The 27,715-nt window shown below is 40.2% G+C and overlaps 1 protein-coding gene and 2 long non-coding RNA genes across 4 annotated transcripts; 1 reads left to right on the top strand and 2 right to left on the bottom strand.

Moving 5' to 3' along the window:
* Positions 1 to 766: 766 nt before the first annotated feature.
* On the bottom strand, positions 767 to 4,317 carry LOC112848303 (uncharacterized). Of its 2 annotated transcripts, XR_003222357.1 has the most exons (4): positions 3,706 to 4,317; positions 1,657 to 1,804; positions 1,013 to 1,163; positions 767 to 918 (listed from the first exon to the last, which is right to left on the bottom strand). It is a non-coding gene; the product is annotated as an uncharacterized LOC112848303 (long non-coding RNA). The 2 variants fall into 2 exon arrangements; XR_003222356.1 differs by lacking the exons at positions 767 to 918; positions 1,013 to 1,163 and adding an exon at positions 1,298 to 1,326.
* An 8,047-nt stretch (positions 4,318 to 12,364) lies between these two features.
* On the top strand, positions 12,365 to 12,818 carry LOC109204535 (uncharacterized). Its single transcript, XR_002064027.1, has 2 exons — positions 12,365 to 12,620; positions 12,714 to 12,818. It is a non-coding gene; the product is annotated as an uncharacterized LOC109204535 (long non-coding RNA).
* A 1,308-nt stretch (positions 12,819 to 14,126) lies between these two features.
* LOC100710495 (glutathione hydrolase 5 proenzyme) lies at positions 14,127 to 27,128 on the bottom strand. The gene is made up of 13 exons (XM_025897093.1): positions 27,063 to 27,128; positions 26,898 to 27,019; positions 25,877 to 26,004; positions 25,695 to 25,802; positions 22,823 to 23,000; positions 22,574 to 22,734; positions 22,199 to 22,345; positions 21,936 to 22,066; positions 19,289 to 19,482; positions 19,032 to 19,120; positions 15,413 to 15,519; positions 15,126 to 15,236; positions 14,127 to 15,040 (listed from the first exon to the last, which is right to left on the bottom strand). The coding sequence occupies exons 1-13, from the start codon at positions 27,126 to 27,128 to the stop codon at positions 14,903 to 14,905; spliced, it is 1,680 nt and encodes a 559-aa protein (XP_025752878.1). The 3' UTR covers positions 14,127 to 14,902.
* Between the last annotated feature and the right edge of the window lie 587 nt (positions 27,129 to 27,715).

Raw genomic sequence — 27,715 nt, 5'->3', positions numbered from 1 at the left:
ATGTTTTTGGTACCCCAACATCAATTGGACTTATTAAAGCAGCAGCAACAGCATGCAGGAACCATCAGGAATGGAGAGCTTATTTTATCAGTGCTGAATCGCTCGCCAGATTTGATTTCTTACAATGACAAAGGTGAAATTGTTGTTGATAAACACACCATCCCGCATTCTCGCATTTATGATCTGATTAAAGCAGTGACAACTACACAACATTTCTGAGGGTTTGAGACCTATTGGCTGGAAAGAATACATGGAGCGGACCGTCGAGGCTTAGTACATTAAAAAAAATAAAACAACTAGATTTTTTAATTCAGAGCCTTTTTTATGATTAAAATGTTGGGGTTTTTCTTTTATTTCTGCTAAAAATGTTTGTTGGTTGTTTTTCCACTTATTACCGCTAAAATATTGAATTTTCTTTTATTTCAGCTAAAATGGCTATGATGTGAATGTATAATATACATTAAAAATTGATAATAAATAATGCTGACTCGATTAAATCATGCTCTCTTATTATGTTATTATTCTCATTAGTACATATCAGTATCCACGTTGCCCACACACATAATCACGGCATAGAGCAACAGGTTGTATGTTGTTGACAAAACGACACACCATAGCATCATTACAAATAAAATTAGTACCATGTGATGGAGATGTCGTTCTGCACTTGTTTTTCCGAAATTAAAACACTAGAACAGTGTTTTGTTTTTTTTGTTTTTTTTGTTGTTTTTTTTTAGAAAAAAAAATCTTTATCGCTGGGGTAAAGCTGTCTCGGGAGTTGCTAAAACTATCAAAAAAATAACTGTCTCTCGAAATATAAACAGCCAGCGTTCCCCGGACAATGTGGAAGGGTGGGTGTTTACAATAGTGGCGGAGACGTCAGGGGGCGGAAGGCGTTCCCTCAGTGGCGCTCCTCTTCTGCGATTGTGTAAAAACATAAGTCAATGTAGTGTAAGCAGCTTGAAAAGAAAGTAATTGAACTTGTTCAGTTTTCTGGGAGACGGTTACTCACACAAGGGCAGCACACTGGTTAGCACCGTTACCCAACCGGAAGAAGGTCCTGAGTTCAGCTCTACCATCGTTCTGTGTGGAGTTGGCATGTTCTCCCCGGTTTTGCGTGGGTTGTCTCCTTGTACTCCGGCTTCCTGCCACAGTCCAACGACCTGCAGTTAGTGGCAATAGCCTAATTGGAAAACCTAAATTGCCCATAGGTGCCAATGGTTTTCTGTGTCTGTGTTAGCCCTGCAACAGACTGGTGACCTGTCGAGAGTGTACCCTGCCTCTCGCCCTAAGATAGCTGGGATAGGCTCGAGCTCCCCTGTGACACTGAAAAAGAAAATGAGCAGAGAATAGATGGGTGGTTGGTCAAACATAAATATTCCCAGTCACTTTCAGTTCAAGCTGCTTAGCATGATCTCATATTTGCCAATTTCTCTACCTCTTCCCCCTCTGTTGTGTGTTTGTGTGAGATATTCTCACTTTTGCCATTTCTTCTGTCTCTTTCCCCTGATCTGTGTGTGTGTGTGTGTGTGTGTGTGTGTGTGTCCCACAAATTGCATACTCTGCTTTTGTCCTCAAATCGGGTAGGAAGTGTCTGTGTGGTTGAGCTGGTCTGGTCTGTCTAGACTTTCACTAGATAGATCAGGCTTCACCCACCTGTGAAACAGGTGGAGGGTCACCAGGACATGCAGAACTCGCTGACAGACTCCTGGCCACCTCTTGCCTCCTTAGTAGAAAGGGCCACTCCCACAGGCGGAGGGCTGTGAGGCATCCATCCCCCGTCTCATCAATAGGGGGGTATCATCTGAAATAACAATAGATCGCAAGTGTCAATAAGTGGAAGAGCACATTTTTCAGTGACAAATTAATTTATCCAATAGAACATTTTGTGGATAGGAGCATAGTCGGAGCATGCCCTTGATGGAGTTTTATGAAAACTCCAAATGTCAACAACGCAATAGGATTGTTTTAATTGTTTCTGCCGATTTTGATTTAGTGAGTATCCTTATTAGAGCTTCTTTCTAGGTTAGAGAGCACACAGTTTGTACCTCCAGCTAAAATAAGATTGTGTGTTGTCATATCCAGAATTCATGAGAATAAATAGACAATGAAGGTTTCATCATCCCAGTTGGGGTCGTAAACGTTGGCTTAAATCAGTTGGAGTCCATAAAGTTGGTCAACCACAATAATACAAGGACCCATAGGATCAGATAAAATGGTTGATACAGCAAATGGGACGTTTTTACCAATAAGGATGGCCACCCCTCTGTCTTAGAGTTAAAGTTGGAATGGACTATTTGGCCAACCCAACCAGTCTTTAATCTATATTGGTCTGTTATACAAAGGTGAGTCCCCTGCGGAAAAGAGATATCAGATTTTTGAGTTGTGTAAGCACCTTTTTGCACTTAACAGGGTGATTCATAGACTTAATGTTGCAACTTACAAAGTTGGCTCCATAATCCGTAAGCTTCGCCTGTTTATTGACAGCAGCCATAGAGTTATCTAATCAAAGAGCAACAGTATGAATGTGTATGTGTGATAGCCACTAACGTCCAATCACATTTATGTGAATTAACTTATATTTAAGCTTTTTTACTTTAAATGTAAGTGATATTTTCTTTTGAAAATTCTCTAAATTAACTAGTTTTAACTATAGAGCTGGTAAGTAGTCTGGGATATTTGTAGCTGATGCTCCATTTTTGTACCAGTAGGTGGCGGTGTGAGACCATGGTTTGGCCTGTTGTTAGTAGTCAGAAGCATGCTCAGCACTGTTTTCTCATAATGGTGGTGTATTCCCTGCCTTATCATTTCTTTCCTGCTTGCAGGCTAGTATTGTGCCAGAAATAGAAAAAAGCAGTCACACCTGATATATTGCATAGATTAGTTATTAAGGTCCGAAACTGAAAGCACAGAAACATTTAGGCTAGTAAATTCAACGTTCTGCAATGTTATTGATCGGATCCACCTTTATCGTGTGTTGTTTTAGTTGTTTGTTTTCTGCCATAAAGTATTTACTTAAATTCAGTGCACATATCAAGATGGTGGTGATTACACCATTCTTTTGGAATCTTTCGAAATTCATGGATTTATCTTTTTTGCATTCATTTTGAAGCGAGTTTCATAAGAAGATACTCGATGGTCGGTTGCGTCATGTGTCTGGCGACACTCAATAGAGGACATTGAACGAGATCTACCCATTCGGAACCATGATAACAGAGTTCTGGCTGATCGGAGCTGGCTTGAACCTGGCTTATCGAAGAACAAAGAAAGCGGTCCCACAAGGCTCGCCGACATGACTGACGATGGGCAATACCTAAGTACTCACACTGTGTTTATTGAATGCAATATGGATAAGATCTTGGAGAAGCTCACGGCTCTGCAATGGGAAATTGATAGACCTAGTGACCAGTGATGGACATTAGACCAATTGTGAAATTGCATGCAGTTGTTCACATTAACCCAAACAATCATCTCCTTCACTCATTTGGCTCCTGAACAACAAATTCTCTCTGATCCCATCCTTCAAGGACACCTGTGTCGGATGAGAACTGTTGACTTTGCTTAACCGGGTGAAAGGACGCTCTCTCTCAAGTTGAACAGAATACACACACACACACACGCACACGCACACACACGCGCACACACACACGCGCACACACACACGCACACGCGCACGCATGTACACTGACGCAGATGTACACTCACCCCCCTCCAAACTCCTCCGATGGTTGCACCCACCCAATGCAGACGGCGATTGATTGGGCCAGCGTGGAATTATGCTGCTGTCTACACCGGCGAACTCTCACCCCATTTACCCACCCCTGTTGCTTGTCATGTGTTTTCATGGTGTTACAGTGTGAAGATTCATGTGCTTTTTGTGCTGAGGAATTTTTGTTTTCTGTTCTCATACTGATCCCCTACCAGGAGCTCAGTCTGAGTAGAGTTCTCTTTCTTCATCCTCCACTCCCCTATTGTGTTGCACATTTCACTGTTTTTCTGTAAGCTCCCTGTTCTGACCTGTCTCCCCAATGTGATGTTTGTGTAATGTATGTATGGTCGGAAGGGGTCCAATTTTGCTGCAGGCAACTGCAAGTGACAAATAACTCCTCGTCGTCACCGCCGCCGCCGCCATGTTTGGAAAAAGTAAATACACAGTTGTAATACTATAAAGTAACAAAAGACTGCATAAGTTTGAATTGGAATAAATAATGGAGCAACGACTAGCCACGTCTCCCTGACTAGTAATTTCTTTCCTGGTTGCAGGAAAGTAATTTTGGAGTAATTTTTGACCAGGATATGTCCTTCAGTTCAGGTGTGTGTGTGGATAGTGTTAATGTTAGTAGTACTACCCGGGTAGTGTATTGTTTTCAGATCTCATGAGCTTATCTGTCAGGAAGTAACGCGGCTGTCACTTCTAAGTAGGCTGGAAACCTTCCTGCATCGCAGCTGGGGATCCTGAATCCTGACTCGCTGCAGGTGAATTTACTGGTCTCACTCACACAATTTCAGACTCCAACAAAAAGACCAACCTGCACAGGGCAGTGAACACATTTTGCATTAATATAAAACAACTTAATCAACACTAGTGACCATACACCTCTCACTCTTCGTATATGACAACTTAATGCAATCGATAATAACAGAATTAAAGAACCTTAAAACAGTTTCCAAAGGCAGTTATCACACAAAATTAACTCACATCTCCTCTTTTGTAAACAACAGTAACATTAATCCAGCGCTTACTGAATTGTGAGAATGCACCTCATCGACGCACGAGAGAAGTACAAAACGTGGTCGTAGTACTATTTATCCAAAGACTGGTCATATTTATTTCACTTCAGTTCATTTTCATTTCAAACATGTACATTCACCATCATTACATAATATCATTCCATTATTTTGTTTGAAAAGGAGTAGGCAGAAGTATACACTTATTTGCCCCTACCCCCTCAAATTTTACATCTCATTCATTTAATTTTCTTTGTCTTAAATTAAACAAACAAACAAATGAAACAACAGCAAAACAAACAAAAAAAATATGACAATATCGTTTCTTTCATATAAATAAAGACAGAATATGTCAATTTGATTCACAAATAATAAACAAACCAAAACATCACTTCAATTACCGTCCTGGGTTAACCCCGTTTTCTTCATTCTTATATTTGTTTAAGATTTGTTTTTTATATTTTATTTTAAACTGGTTTATGTTGTTACTTTCTTTTATTTCTTCTGTTAGACTGTTCCATAATTTAAATCCCGCTATTGAGATAGACATACTGTGTCCTTGTTCTAGCGCTTTGTATTTTTAAATTCCATTTCCCTCTTGTTATACCCCCCTCCTCTTTCTATAAACAATTTACAGATATCTTTTGGAAGCATTTTATTTCTTGCTTTAAATATTATTTGCGCTGTTTTAAACTTCACCAAGTCTTGGAATTTCATGCATTTTGATAAAGAGTGCATTTAGCCTGGAGAAATAGTTTGCTGATTTATAAGAAAGCCCTCCGCAAAGCCAGAACATCTTACTATTCATCACTGATTGAAGAAAATAAGAACAACCCCAGGTTTCTCTTCAGCACTGTAGCCAGGCTGACAAAAAGTCAGAGCTCTACTGAGCCAACAATCCCTTTAACATTAACTAGTAATGACTTCATGAACTTCTTCACAAATAAAATTTTTATCATTAGAGAAAAAATTACCAATAATCATCCCACAGATGTAATATTATCTACAGCTACTCTTAGTACCATCAGTGTTAAGTTGGACTCTTTTTCTCCAACTGATCTTTCTGAGTTAACTTCAATAATTACTTCCTCCAAACCATCAACGTGTCTTTTAGACCCCATTCCTACAAAACTGCTCAAAGAAGTCCTGCCATTAATTAATTCTTCGATCTTAAATATGATCAACCTATCTCTAATAATCAGCTATGTACCACAGGCCTTCAAGGTGGCTGTAGTTAAACCTTCTCTAGACCCAGCTGTCTTAGCTAATTATAGGCCAATCTCCAACCTTCCTTTCATATCAAAATTCCTTGAAAGAGTAGTTGTCAAACAGCTAACTGATCATCTGCAGAGGAATGGCTTATTTGAAGAGTTTCAGTCAGGTTTCAGAGCTCATCACAGCACAGAAACAGCTTTAGTGAAGGTTACAAATGATCTTCTTATGGCCTCTGACAGTGGACTCATCTCTGTGCTTGTCCTGCTAGACCTCAGTGCTGTGTTCGATACTGTCAACCATAATATCCTATTAGAGCGATTAGAACATGCTGTAGGTATTACAGGTACTGTGCTGCAGTGGTTTGTATCATATCTATCTAATAGACTCCAATTTGTGCATGTAAATGGAGAGTCCTCTTCACCCACTAAGGTCAATTATGGAGTTCCACAGGGTTCAGTGCTAGGACCAATTCTATTTGCATTATACATGCTTCCCTTAGGCAGCATCATTAGAAGACATAGCATAAATTTTCACTGCTATGCAGATGACACGCAGCTCTATCTATCCATGAAGCCAGGTAACACACACCAATTAGTTAAACTGCAGGAATGTCTTAAAGACATAAAGACCTGGATGGCCGCTAACTTTCTGCTTCTTAATTCAGATAAAACTGAGGTTATTGTACTCGGCCCTGAAAATCTTAGAAATATGGTATCTAACCAGATTCTTACTCTGGATGGCATTACCTTGGCCTCCAGTAATGCTGTGAGGAACCTTGGAGTCATTTTTGACCAGGACATGTCCTTCAACGCACATATTAAACAAATATGTAAGACTGCTTTCTTCCATTTGCGCAACATCTTTAAAATTAGAAATATCCTGTCTCAGAGTGACGCTGAAAAACTAGTTCATGCATTCATTACTTCCAGGCTGGACTACCGTAATTCATTATTATCAGGCTGTCCTAAAAACTCACTGAAAAGTCTTCAGTTAATCCAAAATGCTGCAGCAAGAGTCCTGACAGGGACTAGAAAGAGAGAGCATATTTCTCCTGTTTTGGCTTCCCTTCATTGGCTTCCTGTTAAATCCAGAATTGAATTCAAAATCCTGCTCCTCACATACAAGGTCTTAAATAATCAGGCCCCATCTTATCTTAATGACCTTGTAGTACCATATCACCCTATTAGAGCACTTCCCTCTCGCTCTGCAGGCCTACTTGCTGTTCCTAGAGTATTAAAAGTAGAATGGGAGGGAGAGCCTTCAGTTTTCAGGCCCCTCTTCTGTGGAACCAGCTTCCAGTTTGGATTCGGGAGACAGACACTATCTCTACTTTCAAGATTAGGCTTAAAACTTTCCTTTTTGCTAAAGCATATAGTTAGGGCTGGACCAGGTGACCCTGAATCCTCCCTTAGTTATGCTGCAATAGACGTAGGCTGCCAGGGGATTCCCATGATGCATTGAGTTTTTCCTTTCCAGTTACCTTTCTCACTCACTATGTGTTAATAGACCTCTCTGCATCGAATCATATCTGTTATTAATCTCTGTCTCTCTTCCACAGCATGTCTTTATCCTGTTTTCCTTCTCTCACCCCAACCGGTCGCAGCAGATGGCCCCGCCCCTCCCTGAGCCTGGTTCTGCCGGAGGTTTCTTCCTGTTAAAAGGGAGTTTTTCCTTCCCACTGTCGCCAAAGTGCTTGCTCATAGGGGGATTTTCTCCTTAACACTTTGCATCTTCATCCACCAACTGCAACCACTCACCTGCCACCTCCGCTGGAGGATTCGCTGCCCGGCCCGCCGGAGGACTTGCTGCATGAACTGCCGGCGTGAATAATTATCGTCTCACCCAGTTCATCCAGCATTTCCACACCACAGCAGGAGCAGCCACGTCAGAGTTGTTCCACATCACCATCACTTTTCCCTGCTGATCCCGCTCCTCCTTCCAGGAGGACGCAACATCTACACCACTGGCAGTCATCAGCAGATGCGGTGAGTCAAAAAGACTTTTGTTTTGCTCCTTCCGACCCAGGAAATACAATTTCAGAGACTGTGTTTTCTGAGGCTGAAATTTCCCACTCGATGGACTTAAAGGATTGTCTATCTTGTGCTCTGCCTGGACATAGAGATACAAAAGTCTGTGTTCTTTCTGCTCCTTCCAAGCCTGGACCCTGTGTCAGTCATTCCCGAGTCTATAAACTTTATGACAGCTAACTCAGGTTTTGTCATATTTGAAATTGTAAATGCAGAGACCATATTTTCTGGCTTCATGGACTTTTTTCATGCTCCTTCTGAGCCCAGGAATATTTTTTATTTATTTATTTAACCTTTATTTAACCAGGAATGTCCCATTGAGATTAAAAACCTCTTTTTCAAGGGAGTCCTGGCCAAGAGGCAGCACATTTCCAAACAAATACATACAAACAAACAAGATTAAAAATTACACAAAACAATTACACATTATTGAGGCAGTCTGTAGGCCTTTGAGTTTAGTTTTAAAAACATTTAAGGACAACAATTCAGTCAGTTTCCAGTCTTTCTGTAACAGGTTCCATGAAAAAGGCGCAGAGTGGACAAAGGCTTTCTTACCCAACTCTGTGCGGACAAGGGGAACAGACAGCAGCAGCTGATCATTTGAACGCAAGAAGTAAGAACCACTATTTGTCCTTGTGACCAAAGTACAAATATAAGGAGGCAACAATCCAAGAATAGCTTTGTAAATAAAAGTGTACCAATGCATATGTATATAATAATACATACAGCAGATGCTGGCTCCAAGTCTGCATCCTCAAAGACTGTTTCTGTTGTTTAAAAAACTGGCTTTTCCAGAGACTCTAATTTTCCCCAGGGCTTCCCCAGAGGTTGGGTTCCTGACCTCATCTGACTCTGGACCTTTGGAAGTAACGGAATCTGTACAGCCTGTGAATTTAAAGGACCGTCCCCAACGTCTCAGGTGGGACAGACAAGCATGAGCAAGCATCAGACACAGCCTGCACCTGTGTCTGATTTCGCTGGAGGCACTGGTGAGCCCGTCCAGCTGGTTAACCCATGTTCTGGAGCCTCAGGAGAACCAACATCACCACCAACTCTACGTCCACTACAGCTTTCAGCTCAGCTTCCTGCTCAGTTTTCAGCTCAGCTTCCTGCTCAGCCTGCAGCTCAGCCATCTGCTTTGCGAGAGGTCTTCATACCTGCTGATCCTGTGTCTGCCTCTGCTGCAGGGTCCGAGGGGCTTGTCCAGCTGTCTTCAGTTCCCGCTGGAGGGTCCGAGGAACTGCTTCAGCTGTCTTCTATTCCTGCTCGAGGGTCAGAGGGGTTCCTTCAGCCGTCTTCTCTTCCTGCTGGACGGTCCGAGGGGTAACTGAACAATACAAAAGTCTGCTCTTCTTTCTTGTCCTCTTGTTACTGTTGTAAGGACTGCACTCACTTTCAGCTGACTTTTTTCACTCCCATGGGGCAGCAGCTGAGGTGAGTTTAATTTGGTCTTCTGCGTTTAAGCCTTTATTCTTAAGTTAGTGACTTAAAGTCCAACCTTGTTTTCTCTTTCAGAGTTTAGCAGTCCATGTGTGTCTTCCTTTAAGTTAAGTTACCACTGATTACACTGAAATAAACCCAGTTACCACAACTAATTGATGGCTTTCTTTGCATTCTGACCGGATGAGGCCATGGTGATAACAATTTTAATTTCCTTTAAACCTCCTAATTAACAATCGGTCTTCGTATTTTCATCTTCTTAATATTAATTTTTTTAATTTATTTGTCCTTCACTCACTTCAAACAGTACCACCATGCTTGTCAATGCTCTTGTAACATCTCATTTAGATTACTGTAATTCTTTAATCTCTCGTCTACTCGTCTTACTTTCAAAGCGCTTCATAACCTTGCTCCTCCATATTTATCTGTCTTCTTCATACGTACTCACCCCCTGGTACACTCTGCACTTCTTCAGCTTCCTTTCTGTCTGTTCCACCTGCTCGCCTGACTTCCATGGGACTCGGAGCCTTTAGTAGTTCTGCCGAGACTTTGGAATGCACTTCCACCAGATCTTCAGACTACAAACTGTCTCCACTTTTAAACCGTGTCTTAAAACCCATCTATTTAAAATTGCATACCCTTCATCATGATTAAGTCTTAGACTATTATTACCTTTTTTACCTTTTATTCCTGCTTTCATACTTTCATCTTTCATACTTGTTTTATTTTTCATTTACCTTTGGTTTTTATTTTATTGTACTAATGTAAAGTGACCTTGAGGGTCTTTAAAGCCGCCTATAAATAAAATGTGTTATTGTTATTTTCATTATCATCTTGAACAAAAACATTCATCCATATGAAGGACATCTTAAGCTATAAAACACAGACAACATGCCTCATAAATCAACCTCTTTATATTTCTGTGCAGATTATTGAGACTTGCAAATTTAAAACGTGTTTTGTAGCTAGGAATCAGTGCATCGTAGTCTTTTATGAAGCATGGAGTTTCTGATATCCAACTTTAACTCATTTCAATACCCTCTCCATCAAGACTTTTACTTTGGAAGGTATAGCCTTTATTTTTATTTTATTTTATTTTATTTTTTTCACTGCAAGCCGGCTGGTGTCCCTGGTGGAGGTTTAGTATTTACATCAATATTATCTGAACCTTATCCGACACTGTTATTCAGTGCACAGCCAGACACGCAGTTGACCTGTCAGTGGCACAGCTTTGAATTAATTTTTTGTTATTTTCTATTGTGGGTTCCAATCACATTTTTTGTGCATTTTGGAGCCATTTCCTGTGATGCTGGTGAGTTATATCCAAATGGGTGCATTATCATGGTGTGCAGCTTTGCCTGGAGACACAAGTGTTCGTCGGTTCTTTCTATACTGGCCACAGTCATGAATGTTAAGTATGAATGCAGAATTTGTGCCTCACACATAAAAGTAGAGAGAAATGACACGGTACTTGTTAATGAGCCTTATGAACACTATAGTCCATTAATGTTTTGGGTATCAGTTTGTATTAGGGTTGGTGGGGTCAGTAATTGTGTGATGCTTTATTCTGGTTGTCTCCTGTAAGTTTAGTATGTTGCTCTTGTACATCAGAAAGCAGACATGTCTGTTTATACAGTTTAAACGCTTTGCTTGGCCTCCTCCTTTTTGCTCTGCTGTGTTCCTGAAAAAGAAGTCAGAATTTCCACGTTCCCGGTCATAATTTGAGTCTGAAGTCCCCTCAACTCAGATTTCCCACTCTGGAAGTCAGAGCAGCCCCATTGCCCCCCGACTTACCAATCCATGGAACATAAATAATAGACAGTAAAACTTTTAATTTGTCCTGCCACTATTGTGTATTTGTGACTTGTTAAATAAGTCGTACGTAGAGCACGGACCAGGTTCTATCCATGAACATGCTGCAGCTGTGTCTTTAAGCACATAATAGGATTCATTTGGGGGGTTTTGCTGAGAACCAATAAAATCCCCCCCCTGCATTCATATGACTGTGTCTCACTTCTCATGACAATATGCTGGTAGTTCAGGAACAACAGCCAAACTCTTATTAAGACTTGGGAATAATTCTTAAAACTGTATTGCTGACCAACATTTGATAACTTTAAAGCAGCTTTTTTGCAACTTTCAGTTTGCATGCATACCAACTGTTTAAGTAAAAAAAAACTTTACTTTTTAGCATTCTCTGATAACAGCAATGGGCATCGGAGTCAGATGGAGTTGTTCCATATTATCTGGACAAGGTCTACATTAGTATTGGTTACAAAACATTACTTAGCACCTTAGACACTATAAAAGATTTAAACTGTCAATATTTTTTTATACCATCTATATACAGAGGATGATCCATAAGGATGTCTGACAATGGTGTTCTCACATCTGCAGCTGCGCGCTGACTGGTTTCCCAGAATGTCCATCATGTAGCAGCATCCTGTTTGAACTATATATTAACCTTCATGTGCTACATGAGTCTCTAAATCGTGAATTTATTTGTGTAATCATGGAGTCATAAGCTGTTCTGTTTATTTAACAAAAAATAAACAAATTATTTAATAAAATTCAGGGATATAGAGGAAGCCCATATGTCCCAGTTTTTCACTGGCACTTTAAACACAGCTTACATTTCTTCCAACTTACATGGAACAAACAGGTTAGGGATATAGAACAAACAACAAATTCAAAGAGGTGGCAAAAGTGCAGACTTTAATTGCGTAGAAGTACAGATATCTGTGTTAAAAGATACTCCAGTAAAAGTACAAGTAAAGTTCTGAGGCAACTACTTCACTCAAGTAAAAGTGAAAAAGTACAGGCTCTAAGATGTACTCCAAGTAAGACAGTAAAAAGTAGCGCCGTGAAAGACAACTCTACTACTTTTGTACAAAGATGACTGAACCTTATGCAATATTAATATAATATTGAAATAATATTTGCACATAAAAATTGTTTTAACCTGGCCTGAAAGGTTTTGCTTCTAAAATAATGAACTGACACTGGAGGGATTCATGTGGATTTGCTGTGATCAAAAGACTGGATTGGAGACCCTCGGTGTGCTGAGTTCAAGGAGGAAATGCCTACCCTGGAATTAGGTGGTAACCAATGAGAGGAAATTGTTCAAAACTTGGAGAAGAAGAGCTTGAGAGTTGAAGTCCCAGGATCTGGTGTGGAATCCCACTCTCTAACTACACAAGGCCTGATAAGGTGGGTGGAAAGCCTTTCTCAGGAAGACGCAAGATTGATATGTGCTTGGCTACTTGTTCTTCTGAGTGACCACCTTTTCCTGTTTTTAACCAGGTTAACAACTCCAACCGTGGTGGCTTTGGGCCTTGGATTGCAGGCCAGCACTGTGTCTTCAGCCACTAGTCTTCTTTGGAGGAAAAATAAATCTTGTGTACTCCATTTTATTGTGAGTGTAGTGGTTTCCTCCTGGTCACTATTGGAACTTATTACTTTCTTGTATGGAGGCCAAGACCTCACCCGCCTCCAAAAATAGAAATGACTGGCCCGTCCTGTAGAGTGCAGTCCAGTTTATTTTCTATGTGTACTCCAAGGTATTTATAGTCTTCCGCAATTTCCTCAGCAACCTCCTGGATTGCACAGGTTTCCTGGTCCTCCTACAATCAATTCTTTGGTCTTAGTCACATTGAGCTGCAAATGATTCTGCTTGCACCACGTGACAAAGGAGTCAATCACAGCCCAGTACTCCGTCTCAATCACCCTCACTGATGCATCCAATCACCGCAGAGTCATCAGAAAACTTCTGAAGATGCCAGGTCTCTGTGCAGCGGCTGAAGTCTGTGATGTAGAGAGCTGGTCCAGATGGGCATAGACACGATTGAGCAGGTAGATGATGGTGTCCTCATTTCCAAGACAGGCTCGTGGGGGAACTGAAGGGGATCCTGTTGTGGCATGAGAATAGGCTGAAGCTGGTCATGGATGAATCTTTCCAGTGTCTTCATTATGTGAGAAGTCGGTGCCACAAGCCTGTAATCCTGGGGGCCACCGGAACATGGCGTCTTTGGTACAGGACCGAGGCATGATGTCTTCCACAGCACTGGGACCCTCTGCAGAGGTTCTTCATGAAGAGTTTATGAGTCTCCACAAAGCTTCGGGGCACAGACCTTTAGGACATAGGGACTCACCCCATCTGGTTTAGCAGATTTGCCTAAGTGGAGTCTTCTCATTTGTCTCTGAACATGCTCATGAATAAAAGCAATAGGTGGGGAAAGGATGTCAGGACGTTTAACGGAGGCTATGGTGCAGCGTGGAGAAGAGTGTCGTGGCTGTGAATTGCAGGCTGACCATAGGCACCACAGTCACAGACAGTGCTTTAATGCACTGGACAAGACTACTCTGTATTTTCATGCAACATTTGAAAAGTTTCTGACTCGTGATTTCCAAAAGGCAGCTTGGATGTAATCCAATAATGGAAACAAGGCAGACATTAAACACTGAAGAAAGGACTTTATTGTACACAAAACTGACATTTTCAAAACAAAACATATCCATTCAAGTCTGGGTTATCTATATCTATCAGTAAAACACATTAAACAACTATAAAAAGCAAACTGTTGCTTCGCAAACTGCTTGCCTGATTAACTTTTACCCTGACCACATCAGCAGAATTACCCACACTTTATAACAGCACAACAATAGCAGGATGGACTAATAAAGCAAAAAAATCTTAATATGCAAACTGAATTTAAAAAAAAAAACAATACTAAAAAGCATTTAAATGTAGCTAGTAATATTCAGATTTTTAAAAAAGACCTTTCTATTTGGCTCGAACAGTCTGTGAGATCCAGCTTTGTTGATGCTCACATCCCTGTAACAGTAACTGCAGGTTATGCTGGCCTTTTTTTTTTCTTTTTTTTTTAAACTACAAATCAATTGATGGATAACTTAGGGTACACTTTAGGGCAGCCCTATTTTATCTCCCTTCTGGACAATCCAGTGGGCTAAAATTTACAAAGTAAACATGAATTTGATAAGACTTGAAAATATGAATTGTTTACTGGTGGAATGGAACATGAAGTCTGTAGCTCTTTTTCCAACAGTCTTTTATATAACCAAACATCTTTGCAGTCAGTCTCGTCCTGCTGCTTAGAAAGAGTGCTTGACCTTGACCTTGTTTAGCCTATTCTATGTGTATCAAAAACCAAAATTAACAAATATTTAAAAGGTCATATTGATTTTTTTATTTTTATTTTAAAAAGACGGATATCAACAGCAACCCCTGAAATTTTCAAAAAAAAGTAACATAGTTTTTACAATGCTGTTGTTGCACTATTTTGCAAGTAACGGATTTAAATAATCTGATTATCGCATTATGTTTTCAATATTACAAATTTTTCTGGACACATGAGTAAAGCATGAATGTACTATCAGTTAACAGATGAATATAGATTGTCCAATGCTGTAGCTACAGCAGTGTCCATAACCCTAAGACCATGCTGTATAACTAATATCACTGACTCTTGGTCTCAGTAACCAGCTGCTTTGCCTTTTTTCCTTTCATCAGACCATGCAGAGATACAGCTGCCCGCCTTTTCCACAGCGTTAACTGTGTTGTAGAATTTTGCTATTTTATGTCCCTTAGCTTCAAGACCATCAACTACATCCTGCAGAGCAAAGAGGAGAGAGACTCAGATGGAACAAGAGCAATAGAACAAGGCATTTATCATTTGAATGCACTGAATATATTACCTTTTCAAGCTTAGATTCAATTTCTACTTCACTTTGACAGTCAACAAAAACAACAGGAGTAACAATTGCCTCCTTAAGGCTCTTTCCAAACCAAAGGTGGTTCATGAGCGCCTTGAAGAGAAAAAATAATTCTATGAGATGAGAAAGTGATGATTACAGGATAAATTAGGGTGAAGAATCTTGTTACTATGGTGCAAGCTTTAACAGTAAAGACGGGCATCAGTCTGCATCAATTTATTTTATTTAATATGTAATGGCACTTTTGTGTGTTTACCATGCATACATACCGAGGCCACTGCCGGGGGAATCATTTCAGAACCAGACCCTCCAATCACCAGCGTCTTCGACTGAGACTTCAGCACAGATGGGGCCATATTGGAGGGAGGCCGCTCCCCTGAGAAATACAACAAAGACCTTGAATTGCAGGACAAAACTAGAAAGCAGTCAGTATCTGGTGTGCAGGGGCGGATCTAGAGAAATTTTCTTAGGGTGGCATGAGGGTGGCAAAGAAATTAAATGGGGTGGCAAAATCAAAGCCTTTTTTTTCCCCCAAACACATATGCAGGTGGTTACATATGGTTAAAATAATTCAAATGCACTAAGTATACACGTTTTTCATATAAATATAGTCTATAACTTAATTATTGTCTGTAGCCCACATAATTAAACACTTTAGTTACATAAAACATGTGAGTTTTGACTCTATGTACTGTATAGCCTAAATATGTAGCCCAATAAGTATAAAATCCAGAAAGCTACACAACATGGGGCGGTTCATTTACAAACACAAGTCTAACTTAAGTTTCACACTGTTATTTGTTAGAAAACAATCACGTTGTTACAGCTTAAATTACACAAAATGTCAGAAATCTGCACTGTCATGAACAAAAATTTAAACCTAATTTTTCATGATTTGTTAGATTAACCCACTCAGGTCCAAAATATAACCGGTTATTTTTGACTCCTTTTGAGTTTACATTTGTATTTCACCCTCAGATTGTTTCATTTTATTTTTTTCCCTTTGCCTTGTTTGGTATCATTCTTTTCAGCTCAACTGAATTTAGTTGTTTTTTTCACTGACATACTGCATTAGTATTACTGATCTGAAGTCACACAAAGAACTTAAAATCCTAGTAGTATTTTTTTACTGTAAAAAAAACCACAGGCATGTTGACTAAATTTTTATAACTTGAAATGCAAATATAAAATGTACATTTTGTAAATATATACAACTATTTATCTAAAAAATGCAGCCAATACACCTGCCGTTTTCTTCATTTTGTACAACCATTTCAAAATATTACTAAAACTAAAATGAGAGAACAATCAGGTTTCGCAATAAGATGCCCCACAAATGATGTGTGCCAGTAAAAAAAAGGTTGTCCACCAAAAGACAGAGGAGAACAGCACAAGGATAAACCTGCAGGCCTTACAGCAGGAGGTGTATCACTCCGCTGGTTTTCTACTTAGTGACAGTGTTTACATTGCAATGTGCCTTAGTGACGTTCATTAGTGCCCTCACTGACACACAAAACAAAACAACGACTACACAACAGAACAACTACACAAGACCACACAACACACTAAGTATACACTCCACACTAAACGTCACAAATCTCCCACATCTAAAAACTCTCTCCCTCTCTCTCACTCGCTCGCTCTGTCTCGCTGCCGTTACCGTCACTCCCAAAACTTTTCCCTCTTCCTAAACAACCAAATAACCAAATCACACGTGTTGACTTTTTTTTTTTTTAAATTGGTCGACATGGTACATTTTTCCACCGATAGGAAAGAGGTGGCTTCTTTTCCTTTCTTTACTGTTTTCGCGCTTTCCTTAGAAAACGCTTAAAACACACACACACAAAAACGTGACGACAGTATTTAGAAAAAAGCATGGCTTATATATATTATCATAACTCTGGATTTACTGGCCTGTAATTAAAATTTAAAAACTATGAAGTCCGAACTTTTAATGTGGGCTGAAATAGAGACTCAGCGTGGCTGCAGCTTGTTGCTATGTCAGCTTAAAATAGTCATGTGATTTGGAGGTGCAGCGTGTCTGTGGACCACGGAGGGTTAATAACACTCACCTTCCTTCCATTTCCAGAGTGTAACATCCAACCACCTGTGTAAAATCCGAAATTCCCATGGTGTTGTTCAAAATGTGCTCTGGCACAATCATAAGCATCGCTTGCTACTGAAAACAAGAAAAAAGCCGGTCCTACTATGGGCTGAACCATTTGTTAATGGTGGAGGGGGGGAACACTATGCAATATATTCAGTTTTAGCATTTATATTCACTGTTAACTGTAACTACGCCCAAACTGTTAATGTTATCTTATTTTAATAAACAACACTGTCATATGCAAAACTGGGGTGGCACTTGGGGTGGCAAGGGATCATTTTAGGGTGGCACTTGCCACCCCATGCCACCCTTCTAGATCCACCCCTGCTGGTGTGGCCATCATTTGCCTCACGCAGTGCAAAACATCTCCGTTGCATTGTTCGGGTTGTTGATTGTGGGCTGTAGAATGTTGGTCTACAATAGCTGTGCAAAGTTGCACATACACCTGCCCATACCAGAACTCCACTGCCACCATGAGCCGCTCGATCCACAACGTTGACGTCAGCAAACCGGTCACCCACACGACGCCACACGTGCTGTCTGCCATCTGCTCTGAACAGTGAAAATCGAGACTCATCCGTGAACAGAACGCCACTCCAGCGTGCCAGACGCCATCAAATGTGAGCATTTGCCCACTTAAGTTGGTTATGACAACAAACTGCAGTCAGGTCCAGGCCCTGATGAGGACGATGAGCATGCAGATGAGTTTCCCTGAGACGGTTTCTGACAGTTCATGCAGAAATTCTTCGGTTATGCAAACCGATTGTTGCTGCAGCTGTCCGGGTGGCTGGTCTCAGACCATTCTGGAGGTGAACATGCTGGATGTGGAGGTCCTGGGCTGGTGTGGTTACACGTTGTCTACAGTTGTGAAGCCAGTTGGATGTACAGCCAAATTCTCTGAAACACCTTTGGAGACGGCTTATGGTAGAGAAATGAACATTCATTTCATGGGCAACAGCTCTGGTAGACATTCCTGCAGTCAGGATGCCAACTGCACACTCCCTCAAAGGATGGGACATCTGTGGCTGTCATGGTCCCTGTGTCTGCCCAGCCGGCCCCACAAGGCTACATGCGTTTTTGTTTTGCTCTCTCTCCCTCTTTCCTTCGCCACTCTGCCTGGGCGGAGCTCACTGCAGGTTCCTGCTCTTGGTCCACACACCTGTTCGCTATTATGTTGCCATTATGTGTCTACCATTTAAGGCTGGGACGCAGACCTTCTTGTCGCTGGATGATTGTGTGAGACACGTTAGTGATCCTCTCTAGTGCTTGTGAATGTTAGCTTGTGTAAGAGTCGTGACTTTGTGTAACCTGCCTTTCCTGTGTGATAGTTTTCCTCTTCAGACCCGCGACCTTCCCGCTGGGTGGACGTGTGTGTGTTGGAGTATAGGAGAAGAGAACGAGTGCAAGAGAGTTTTCCCCTGGACCTTTCCCTTGGATCCTTGGAACCCCGGATTTTCCCCCACTGTATATATTCTGCACTGCTCTGCGCTTGAGTCCCCGCAACCGCATGTGACAGTGGCATTGTGCTGTGTGATCAAACTGCACATTTCAGAGTGGCCTTTTATTGCAGGCAGTCTAAGGCACACCTTTGCAATATTCATGCTTTCTAATCAGCACCTTGATATGCCACACCTGTGAGGTGGAATGCCCTTTCAGGAAAATAATTTCAAGAAAAAAATTAAACTCTTTGTGGTGTTAGTTTTGAAATAATCCGCCTTCCTCATCTGATTACTTGTATTTCATAAAAAATAAATGTAAAAAGTATCCTGCTGATCTCCTACCGGGAGAGGTGCTGGTTCTATTACAGAAGTCAGTCAGCTGGTTGTTGAGAATGATTCCAGTGCTTGGAGAGAGGACCTTGGAGCCAAATCTGTAAAGAATAAACATTAAATTAACTACAACACCAAGACACTCTTTGTAGTATAGAAATAGTCTAAAAATAAGTTCCTCCATAATCTCTTAAATCTTCAGATTCAAGAAAGGAAAAATATCTGATAGCTGGTTTCTAACAGAGAAACAGAATGATGCAAGTACTGACTCGTCGTTGATGCTGCTGGTGACAGACACAGCAGATCCATCTTCAGCCAGCACAGACACATGTGTGGTGCCGATGCTGTCCAGATGCAAGGTGTCGCCGTAATACTGGGGATCATGAGTCTTTTCGCTGCTGATCAAGTTCCGTTTGTTGTCTGCAAAGCTATCCTCTGTCAGATTCTTTGCCATCTGTGTGAACTACAGAGCATCGGAAAACATCACATTACAGAAAACTGACAAATACTAAAATAATAATACATATTAAAATACTTAGAGACAAATATTAAAGCAATTTAGGTTTATGTGCATTGAAAACTTTTATTCTTACATGTTTCAAAAGTTTCATCAGAATTATGCTGAAATGAAAATGCAGAGTTACTGGGAAATTTTTCACATTACTCTAAACAGACCTGTAAAGTACACCCTTAGTGCTTCTATAAGAACTTTAATTGTAAGTAGCAGCCAGGTACTGATAATCAAATGCCCCTGATTAGCTGATAATTAGGAAGGGTGAACACCTCTGTAAAAGCACTTTGTTAACACAAAGTCAGAATCTCACCCAGCAAATTAACCTAAAGTCCAACTGTGCAAAGCTCAGAGATATTACAAAAAACTTCAGATCTGTTCACACCTCAACTCATTATCAATGTGCATAAACCGACTGTGGTGGGGTGTGGTTTGTGGATGAGCTGCGGGCGGGGGTGGAGCAGCGGGTTCAGGCAGAGCAGAGGCTCATTATTTTCATCATGTCCCCCCTATTTTAGTAACAAGCTGGGGCCTGGAGGCAGAGGTGGCAAGTAGTAGTAAAGATACTAGTGTAAAAAACTTGTGTGAATCTGAGTGAAGTTAGCTCTCTTTCTTTTCTCTCCCTGTGAAATACAGCAGCTGGACCTTTAGCTGGCAACACACCATGAGACAAACTGCCAAGGTTATTATCGTTAACGAAAACTAACGAAATAACGAAAACTAGAAGTGAAAAAACATTTTCGTTAACGGAAATAAAAATAAAAACAAAAAAAGGAAAACTAACTAAAACTGTAATGAGTGTTCACAAAACTAACTAAAATTAACTGAATTTATAGCAAAAATGCGTTTAGTTTTAGTTGATGTGTGCGTGTCATACAATAGTCAAGGGTGAAAATGAAGTTTAGTTTCCAGGTTTTTTTCTTGCTGTGTCTCATTATGCCAGCAGGTGGCAGTACGTTAGTCGAGTCGTCTCTGTGTTGCTGCTCAGTCCACGCGCAGAATCATGTCAGGAAAAGTCTGGAGAAAGCGCCAGCTTCCAATTTGGGATTACTTTGAATATGACTGTGTTTTGGATAAAGCAAGTGTCTTGTAGTGGAAAGAGACAAATTATGAGGGACATTTCTAAAAGGAAAAAAATCCCACAAACCTTAAAGTGCACTTGAAAAGCTCACACAAGAAGGCTAACCTAGCTTACCTGGAGAAGGTAAGGGAGCACGCCCAACCCTCATCCCCAGAAACAGAAGCTAACCCCAGGCAAGGCAGCGTGATGCATCCCGAGACAACAGGACTGGGATATCTACATAACTGTGAGTCAATTGCCTTAACACCCGGTGCTCCAAGAGTTAATAGTCTCATTGGGGCCAAGATATACATTTTATAGTTGCCTGGTATCAATGGTTGTTCATCTGCCTTTATTTATTTATTTAAAGAACCCATAGGTGGCAACGTGAGTTGTCTGTCTCTGCGTGTTAGCCCTGCAACAGACAGGCGACCTGTCCAGGGTGCAGGGTATGGTAGCTGGAATAGCAACATACCCAAGGATAAGCAGAAGAGAATGACTGATATGATGAAACTGGGATTTTGTTACACTTTATTGCAAACACAACTAAAACTATAACTGAAACTAATCAAAACTAAACTGAAACTAAGGATTTTCCAAAAAATAAAAATTAAACTAAACTAGCAAACAATTGGGAAAAACTAATTAAAACTAATATAAAATTGAAAATCTGAAGTCAAAACGAAATAAAAATAAAAACTAATGAAAATTGCAAAACTATTAAAACCCTGCAAACTGCACACAAACAATTTGTGTGTTTGCTGATGTTTGTTGAGCTGACAGAAACGTTGCACAGCCTCTTGTGATTAATATCTGAATAGGATTACCTTTCACGTGTTACTGTTTCGACTTAAATTGGTTTGATTTTTGAAAGCTTGCAGTGACGAAATAATAACTTCCTTCAAATGCTTTAAAGCAAAAGTAAAGAACCTATTTTTAAAGTGTAAGGAGTAGAAAGGACAGATGTTTATTTATAAACGTAGGGAGTAAAATTTAAAAAAAGTCAAAGTACAGATACCTGAAAATTCTGCTTAAGTACAGTAACTAAATATTTGTACTTCGTTACTTCCCACCTCTGCCTGGGGGAGAGGGGATGCAGCTGGATTTTTCAAATATACTGATAATTATAAAGTAAATGGGTACATTTATAATTATAAGTAAATTTTGCTAACAACGCTAATATTATACTCATATTGAAACCAGGGCATCCCTTTTAAATATTTTACACTATATATTTTGTGTTTTGTGATGTGGTATTGCTACTTTTACTTGTTTAGTCACTTAAATAGAATCATACTTTATGCAACAAAGCAGGTGCAAATCTGTAGGATTTTCAGATACTTACTTCATCTGAGCTGAAGTTTGGATCTCTGATATTTTTCTTTAATCCATTGGCAATTTTTAAAGCTTCAATATAACGGTGATAAAACAAAATCTTTTCATCAGTCGTCTTAGGTTCTGAATTCATTTTGTATCCTGAAAATATAAATAATTGTTATTTATTTCATTTAAAACATCGATTCGTAGCGTATCACATTTGTAAAAATTGATAAGGATCATTTTCTTATATGAAACAAACTCTACATGCTATAAGCAACAATCAGGAACCTTTCATGATGTTGAGGATGAGGCTGAGGATGGCTGCTCCTGAAGGAGGCGGAGGGAAGTACATCCGGTACTCTCCCAGAGAAATATTCCACGCATCAGTCACATTAGCTTGATACGATGCCAAGTCCTCCAGTGTGAGGTTTCCTTCTGAGCAACAACAGTCAAACAAATGATTCCGCTGAGTCAAAATGAACACAATGCATTTCATAATCAAGACTTTGAATGGATCCAGACAGATCACAGTGTAGCCTGTGAGGGATCATGGTAGATTTTTATAGAACCAATTGATTTTTTAATTTGTAATTAGATCATTGTGCCTGGCAGACATAGAAAATGGTCAGAAAAGAGAGCAGGATGAAACCTGTCTGATAATACCTGCTTTCTGTATGTCACTGATTAAATTCTTCGCTATTGTTCCGTTGTAAAACGCATCTGGTCCCTCGTTTGCGATCGTCTCCAAAGTGTCAGCAAGTTTCTCAAATTTCACAGTATCACCAGTCTTAAGCAGGTTCCCATTTTTATCTAAATATAACTCCCTAAAAGACAAAGACAGTGAAATAAAGCTGAAACATTCATTGTTTGCTCTTTTTATTTATGAAATCACATTGTGGGTGTATTTCATACCGTATTGACGTATTATTAATGCGTGGGATGTGTTGACCTTGGTAGTAAGGAATAGGGAATCCTTCTCTGGCTAATTTGATGGTCGGCTGAAAGAGGTCGGCCCACGGCAACTTCCCATAAAGCCGGTGTGCCGCTTCATAACCTCGAATTTCCCCAGGAACCCCAATCCATCTGCTATCTGGTTAGACAGATAATGGACAGTCAGTGCTGGAAAGTCACACATACATTTGCTCGTGTTTTGAGTAAACTGTAAGGTCCTGACCTTTAATGATCTGAGATGATATTTCTTATAAATTGTTGCTTTATAAATACTCTATTCTATTCTGCTCCATTTCAGAGGGAAACATTGTAATTTTTAAATGTGTGTCTGTTTGTAACTGATTATGTTAGAGATAATCGATAGATAGAGATAACATTTTGCATCTTACATTTACTTTTAGATTATTTCACTATATTTACATATTTACACTATTTCTGGCTTAAAGAAGCATTTAGCATATCTTATACTTACTTTTCTTACTGTTTATGCAGCCTGTGTGCAGGAGTGTAGCACAGAACTCTGGGCCCCATAAATAAATGATGTCTGTAGCTCCCTTTCTTTTCTTGATCCATCTTTCTCACACATATTCTAATTTCTATTTTCTTTATTTTTCTATGTCTGCCACAAGTGAACTGCTATAATAAATACTCCCAGCTCTTATTGCGCTCCATCCCATACTCAAATGCTGTCAAAAAACACTTCTTAACAGAGACTATGCTCATTCTATATATGGATCCACAGCTTCGCTTCAAAGTCAACACACTATAGACGATCAGGAAGTAATGCAGGAAGGTCATTTGTACTCTGCTGACAGGAACAAAAGGGACAGGGACATGTGCATCCACAGTAACCTGTGTCTCTGGCCCCACTTTAGCATCTCACAAGATTTCCAGCTTCACCTCCACAGACAGAAAATCTGCCAGGGAACGAGCGGGGATTAGCCAAAGATGTAGAAACAATGACTGATTAACATGGACTTGTGAGGAAATTTAAGATTCGTCCTGGGGTTGAATTTATATTATCTGGAGACCAGAAAATGGAAAAGATGGGACAGCATTCTGGCAAGCTGTCTATTGTTCAACACCCCATTCAGAAACTGATCTTGCTCTTAGAAGCTGTTTAATGTGATGATTATATCTTTTACTGTATGAAGACTTAATGTGTGGACATTCTCTGCAGACTTGCATTAATAATTCTTTTAGAGTTGGACAGATCGATCCAAATATTGATAGTATCGCTACCATCACTGGTATCAGTATCGGATCGATCCTAACACAATTTGATCAAATTTGAATTTGTTTTTATCCTTAAAGTCCAGTATGTATTCTACTGTCCATCCATTCATACATTCTGCAGGACAATTCAGGGTTGCAGGGGGCAGCTGGAGCCTATCCCAGCTGCCTTTGGAGGAAAGCTGGGTATATTTTTCTTTCTTTTTTTTGTCTTTTAACAAATGTATTTAATAAACCTATGTAATTTTTTGTTTAGTCTGAAAACACACTCTCTTTATATTTCCTAGGGGTGAAATTCCCCTAGGTGGCGCTGTTGCATTTTAATCATAACACCCCCTGACCACCTCTCCACAACAGTGAGCATCTACTTCATTTGTCATGGTTCAGTGTGCCATCCAGAAATTGAAACTGTTAAGTGCTGCTGTTTTTGCAGCTTGTTATCAACACTCAATTCAAAACATTTGAAGGTGGTTACATTACTGCCTATGGAATTGGCTGCTTGCACATCTGGCAATGCACCATCAGTGCTGAAAGGTGTACACAGGTATTAGAGCAACTTATGCTCCCATCAAGTTGACATCAGCAAGACCACGCTAAACCGCATACTGTACAATAGCATGGCTTCACAGTAGAAGTACCTGGGTGTGAAAATGGCCTGCCTGCAGTTCAAACCTTTGACCAAGAAAAAACACATTGGGAGCATGATGAAGCGAAAGATATGACAAACAAGACTGTGGAGCAGTCTTTAGTGTTTGGGGGTTTCATTCTTTTGTCCAATTGTTTTGTCCTAATTTAACTGTGAACTAAACTTTCATAAATTCTCATAGAAAATGAGAATTCAATCAAACTGTTCATCAGAAGGAAAATGTGATTTTTAGGAAACTCAAGCCTGCTATAATGTTAGCTTATAACCAGCTGTCGTTGTTGACTGCCTGCAGCTGGGAGCGCTCCATGTCCAATTAGCTTACAGTAATTACATAAGAATGGTTATGCACTTAGTGTGTTAGAGTCCCGACTTTAGTTCAGGAGATGAGGTTAGAGGTGAGGATGAGGGTGACATTTTAATAAGATACCGCTCATAGTGTCTCTTTCCTTCCCTTCTTTGGTGACCAGAACCCTATCTCAGATGATAAAACGTAGGTATGATCCTTGAGTTTGTCTTGCACACTAAGGTGTAGAATTAAAAAAAAATACCTCTACAGATAACTGACTACACCTTCAAAACCTTTGTGTTTCATCTTGTGCATCATTTGAAAAAAGACCTGACTGCTTCAATCTCTCTGGCTGTTTCTGAAACTAAGGAGCAATATATGTCATGTTGTTAATTTATGTAAGATTATTTTGATAGTGTCACATATGAAACTGACTCATTGTCTTTAATAACTGCCGACAGCCAAACCCTCTGTAGTGGTTTGCTTTATCTCTTTTTTCTTTTCTTTTTTATTATCCCAGTTTTGCTTTCTTGAGGAAAGAGGAATGACTCAGTGTGCATTAGCAGTCACCTGTACAGAATAAATTAACTGTGGCATAAAGGTGAGTCCAAGAGCAGATTAGACTAAACCATTATAAATATTAGCATTATGGCAGAAAAACAGCCCACCTTGCGTCCACTCCATGCTCCACTCAGTGGTTTTAGGACACGACTTAAGCAGGTCAGAGTTCACATTTCTGGGGACAGTCTCTCTGGAGGTGATGATTTTCACTTTACCTTTCAAAACATTACATATTATTATGTTATTCCCCAGCAGGGCTGAGCAAAGAGGAGCGAGGGTGTCTTGATACCGGAGCTGTCCATCACAGTGAATATGACCCTGCCTCCGATCCCCGCACTCTGTGGGTTGATGATGGAGGTGCACAGCAGCGCAGCAATGGCAGCATCTACTGCAGAGCCGCCTTTCTGAAGAATGTCCCTGAAAGAGTTCACCGTTATCACTTTAGTGTTATTGTTATCATGTGTGCACAATTAATTTAATTTTAATCTTTATTAAAATTGTAATGTCACACAATTAAATTGCCATGACTGAATAACACAACGATGTGTTGTCTTTGTTGTTATTGCATGTGCTAAGGATGCACAGTTCATTGAATCTTAATCTCAATCACGTCCCAAATTTAAATTAACCTGATCTTGAAATGTATAAAACCACTTTTTTAGGTGTCTGTGAGGAGCCTAGCATCAGGACTGTGGACAAGCTGGAGACAGGGCAGAGAGGACTGACTGAGACCAGTGTAAAGTCAACAGAAACAGTCCAAGTGGGAGGAAATGAGTCCATGACTTACAATTTCACCATCTCTCACGGAAAGAAAAGGCCTCAGTTCGATATGGAGCAGAGATGGAGCTATTTTTAACCACTAAGTTAAATATGTCAACTATCACACAAAGATTTTTTGCATAGGGTTTGATGCTGGAGAGGAACTAAGCACTTTGAGTGCTCAGTTTCAGTAGAAAGGCAATTTAAACAACAATTTAAAAGTGAAAGCAGTGCTCTGTGGATTTAATCCTGTGTTTAGTTTTGGTTATTGCACTGAACCTGCACTAAATTTAGGTGAATAAGGAGGACCAACTTAATTTTGATCCAAAGATTTGTACATTAGTGGGGAAGTTAAAAGTTTGTATCCAAAGAAGATCCAAAGAAGCAAAAAAGACAGCTGCATTGTGGTGGCAAATTAAAAAAGTGGAAGTAAAATGGTTACATACTGTTTAAAATAAGCCAATAAAAATAATAAACATTTGATATAACCTATATTTAATGCATTAGTAATGCTAACTTTATAAGTTTTAGAAGTTTAAAATGTTACTCACCGTCCAATCTCTGAACATTTCTCGGAGTCTGCGGCCACTGCAGCTTTTGAGAAAGGGCGATCAGGGTCCTTGCACGACGGGTTATCATCATTTTTTACCTTTATAATACCAAATAACAACACCTAGACCAGCTAAACCTACCAATACACAAACCAAAACTCTTACTAATATAACGTTGCGGTGGCGAGAACGACTCGTATTTGCCCCCTCGAAGTCCTGGTATGCAAACATTGCTGCTTTCTTCTCTGCGTAATCGTCGGTAGTTCACTTCCTCTGAAAGTTTACCGCTTGTTGATGTCCCAGATAGCACAGCGACGTATTGCGCACATATATCCGCTGTGTGGGTAATGGTAGGTGAAGCGTAGTACTAGCGGAGACGTGTGTTTGTTCATTGGTAAGCAGAGGTAGATGCTACGTTTAACGATGCTTCCCCTACCTCTCTCTTTGCGCACGCTACACAGAGAGGGGTCCGGTAGCGCTGATATTTTTTACTCATCTATGCAAGATACTGGGTGAACCTCGTTTAACTCAGCTTTTTCCTCCCTGTATGTGATCCCACCAGGGATTGCGTGCACATCGTTTTCCAATTGAAAAAAAGTAGCATTGACGGTCCTACTGTTCTCTATGCGATGTTCATGAGCCACGGGCTGATCTTCCTCACCCAAACCGTAAAGCACTTTGCCTCACGACCTAGTCTCAGGGCAGTGATGCTGGTTCACTGTCTGACCGAGATCTTTGTAAATCCGTCTGCGGAAGGGAGCGAGGGCAGACACGTTACTACAGTAAATTATGATCTTCAGTTCTGCAGCTGAATGTTC

This window comes from Oreochromis niloticus, linkage group LG12 (assembly GCF_001858045.2).
Source record: "Oreochromis niloticus isolate F11D_XX linkage group LG12, O_niloticus_UMD_NMBU, whole genome shotgun sequence".
Taxonomy (NCBI): domain Eukaryota; kingdom Metazoa; phylum Chordata; class Actinopteri; order Cichliformes; family Cichlidae; genus Oreochromis; species Oreochromis niloticus.
Note: the sequence above shows the minus strand (reverse complement) of the source record. Positions and strands in the feature narration are given on the sequence as shown.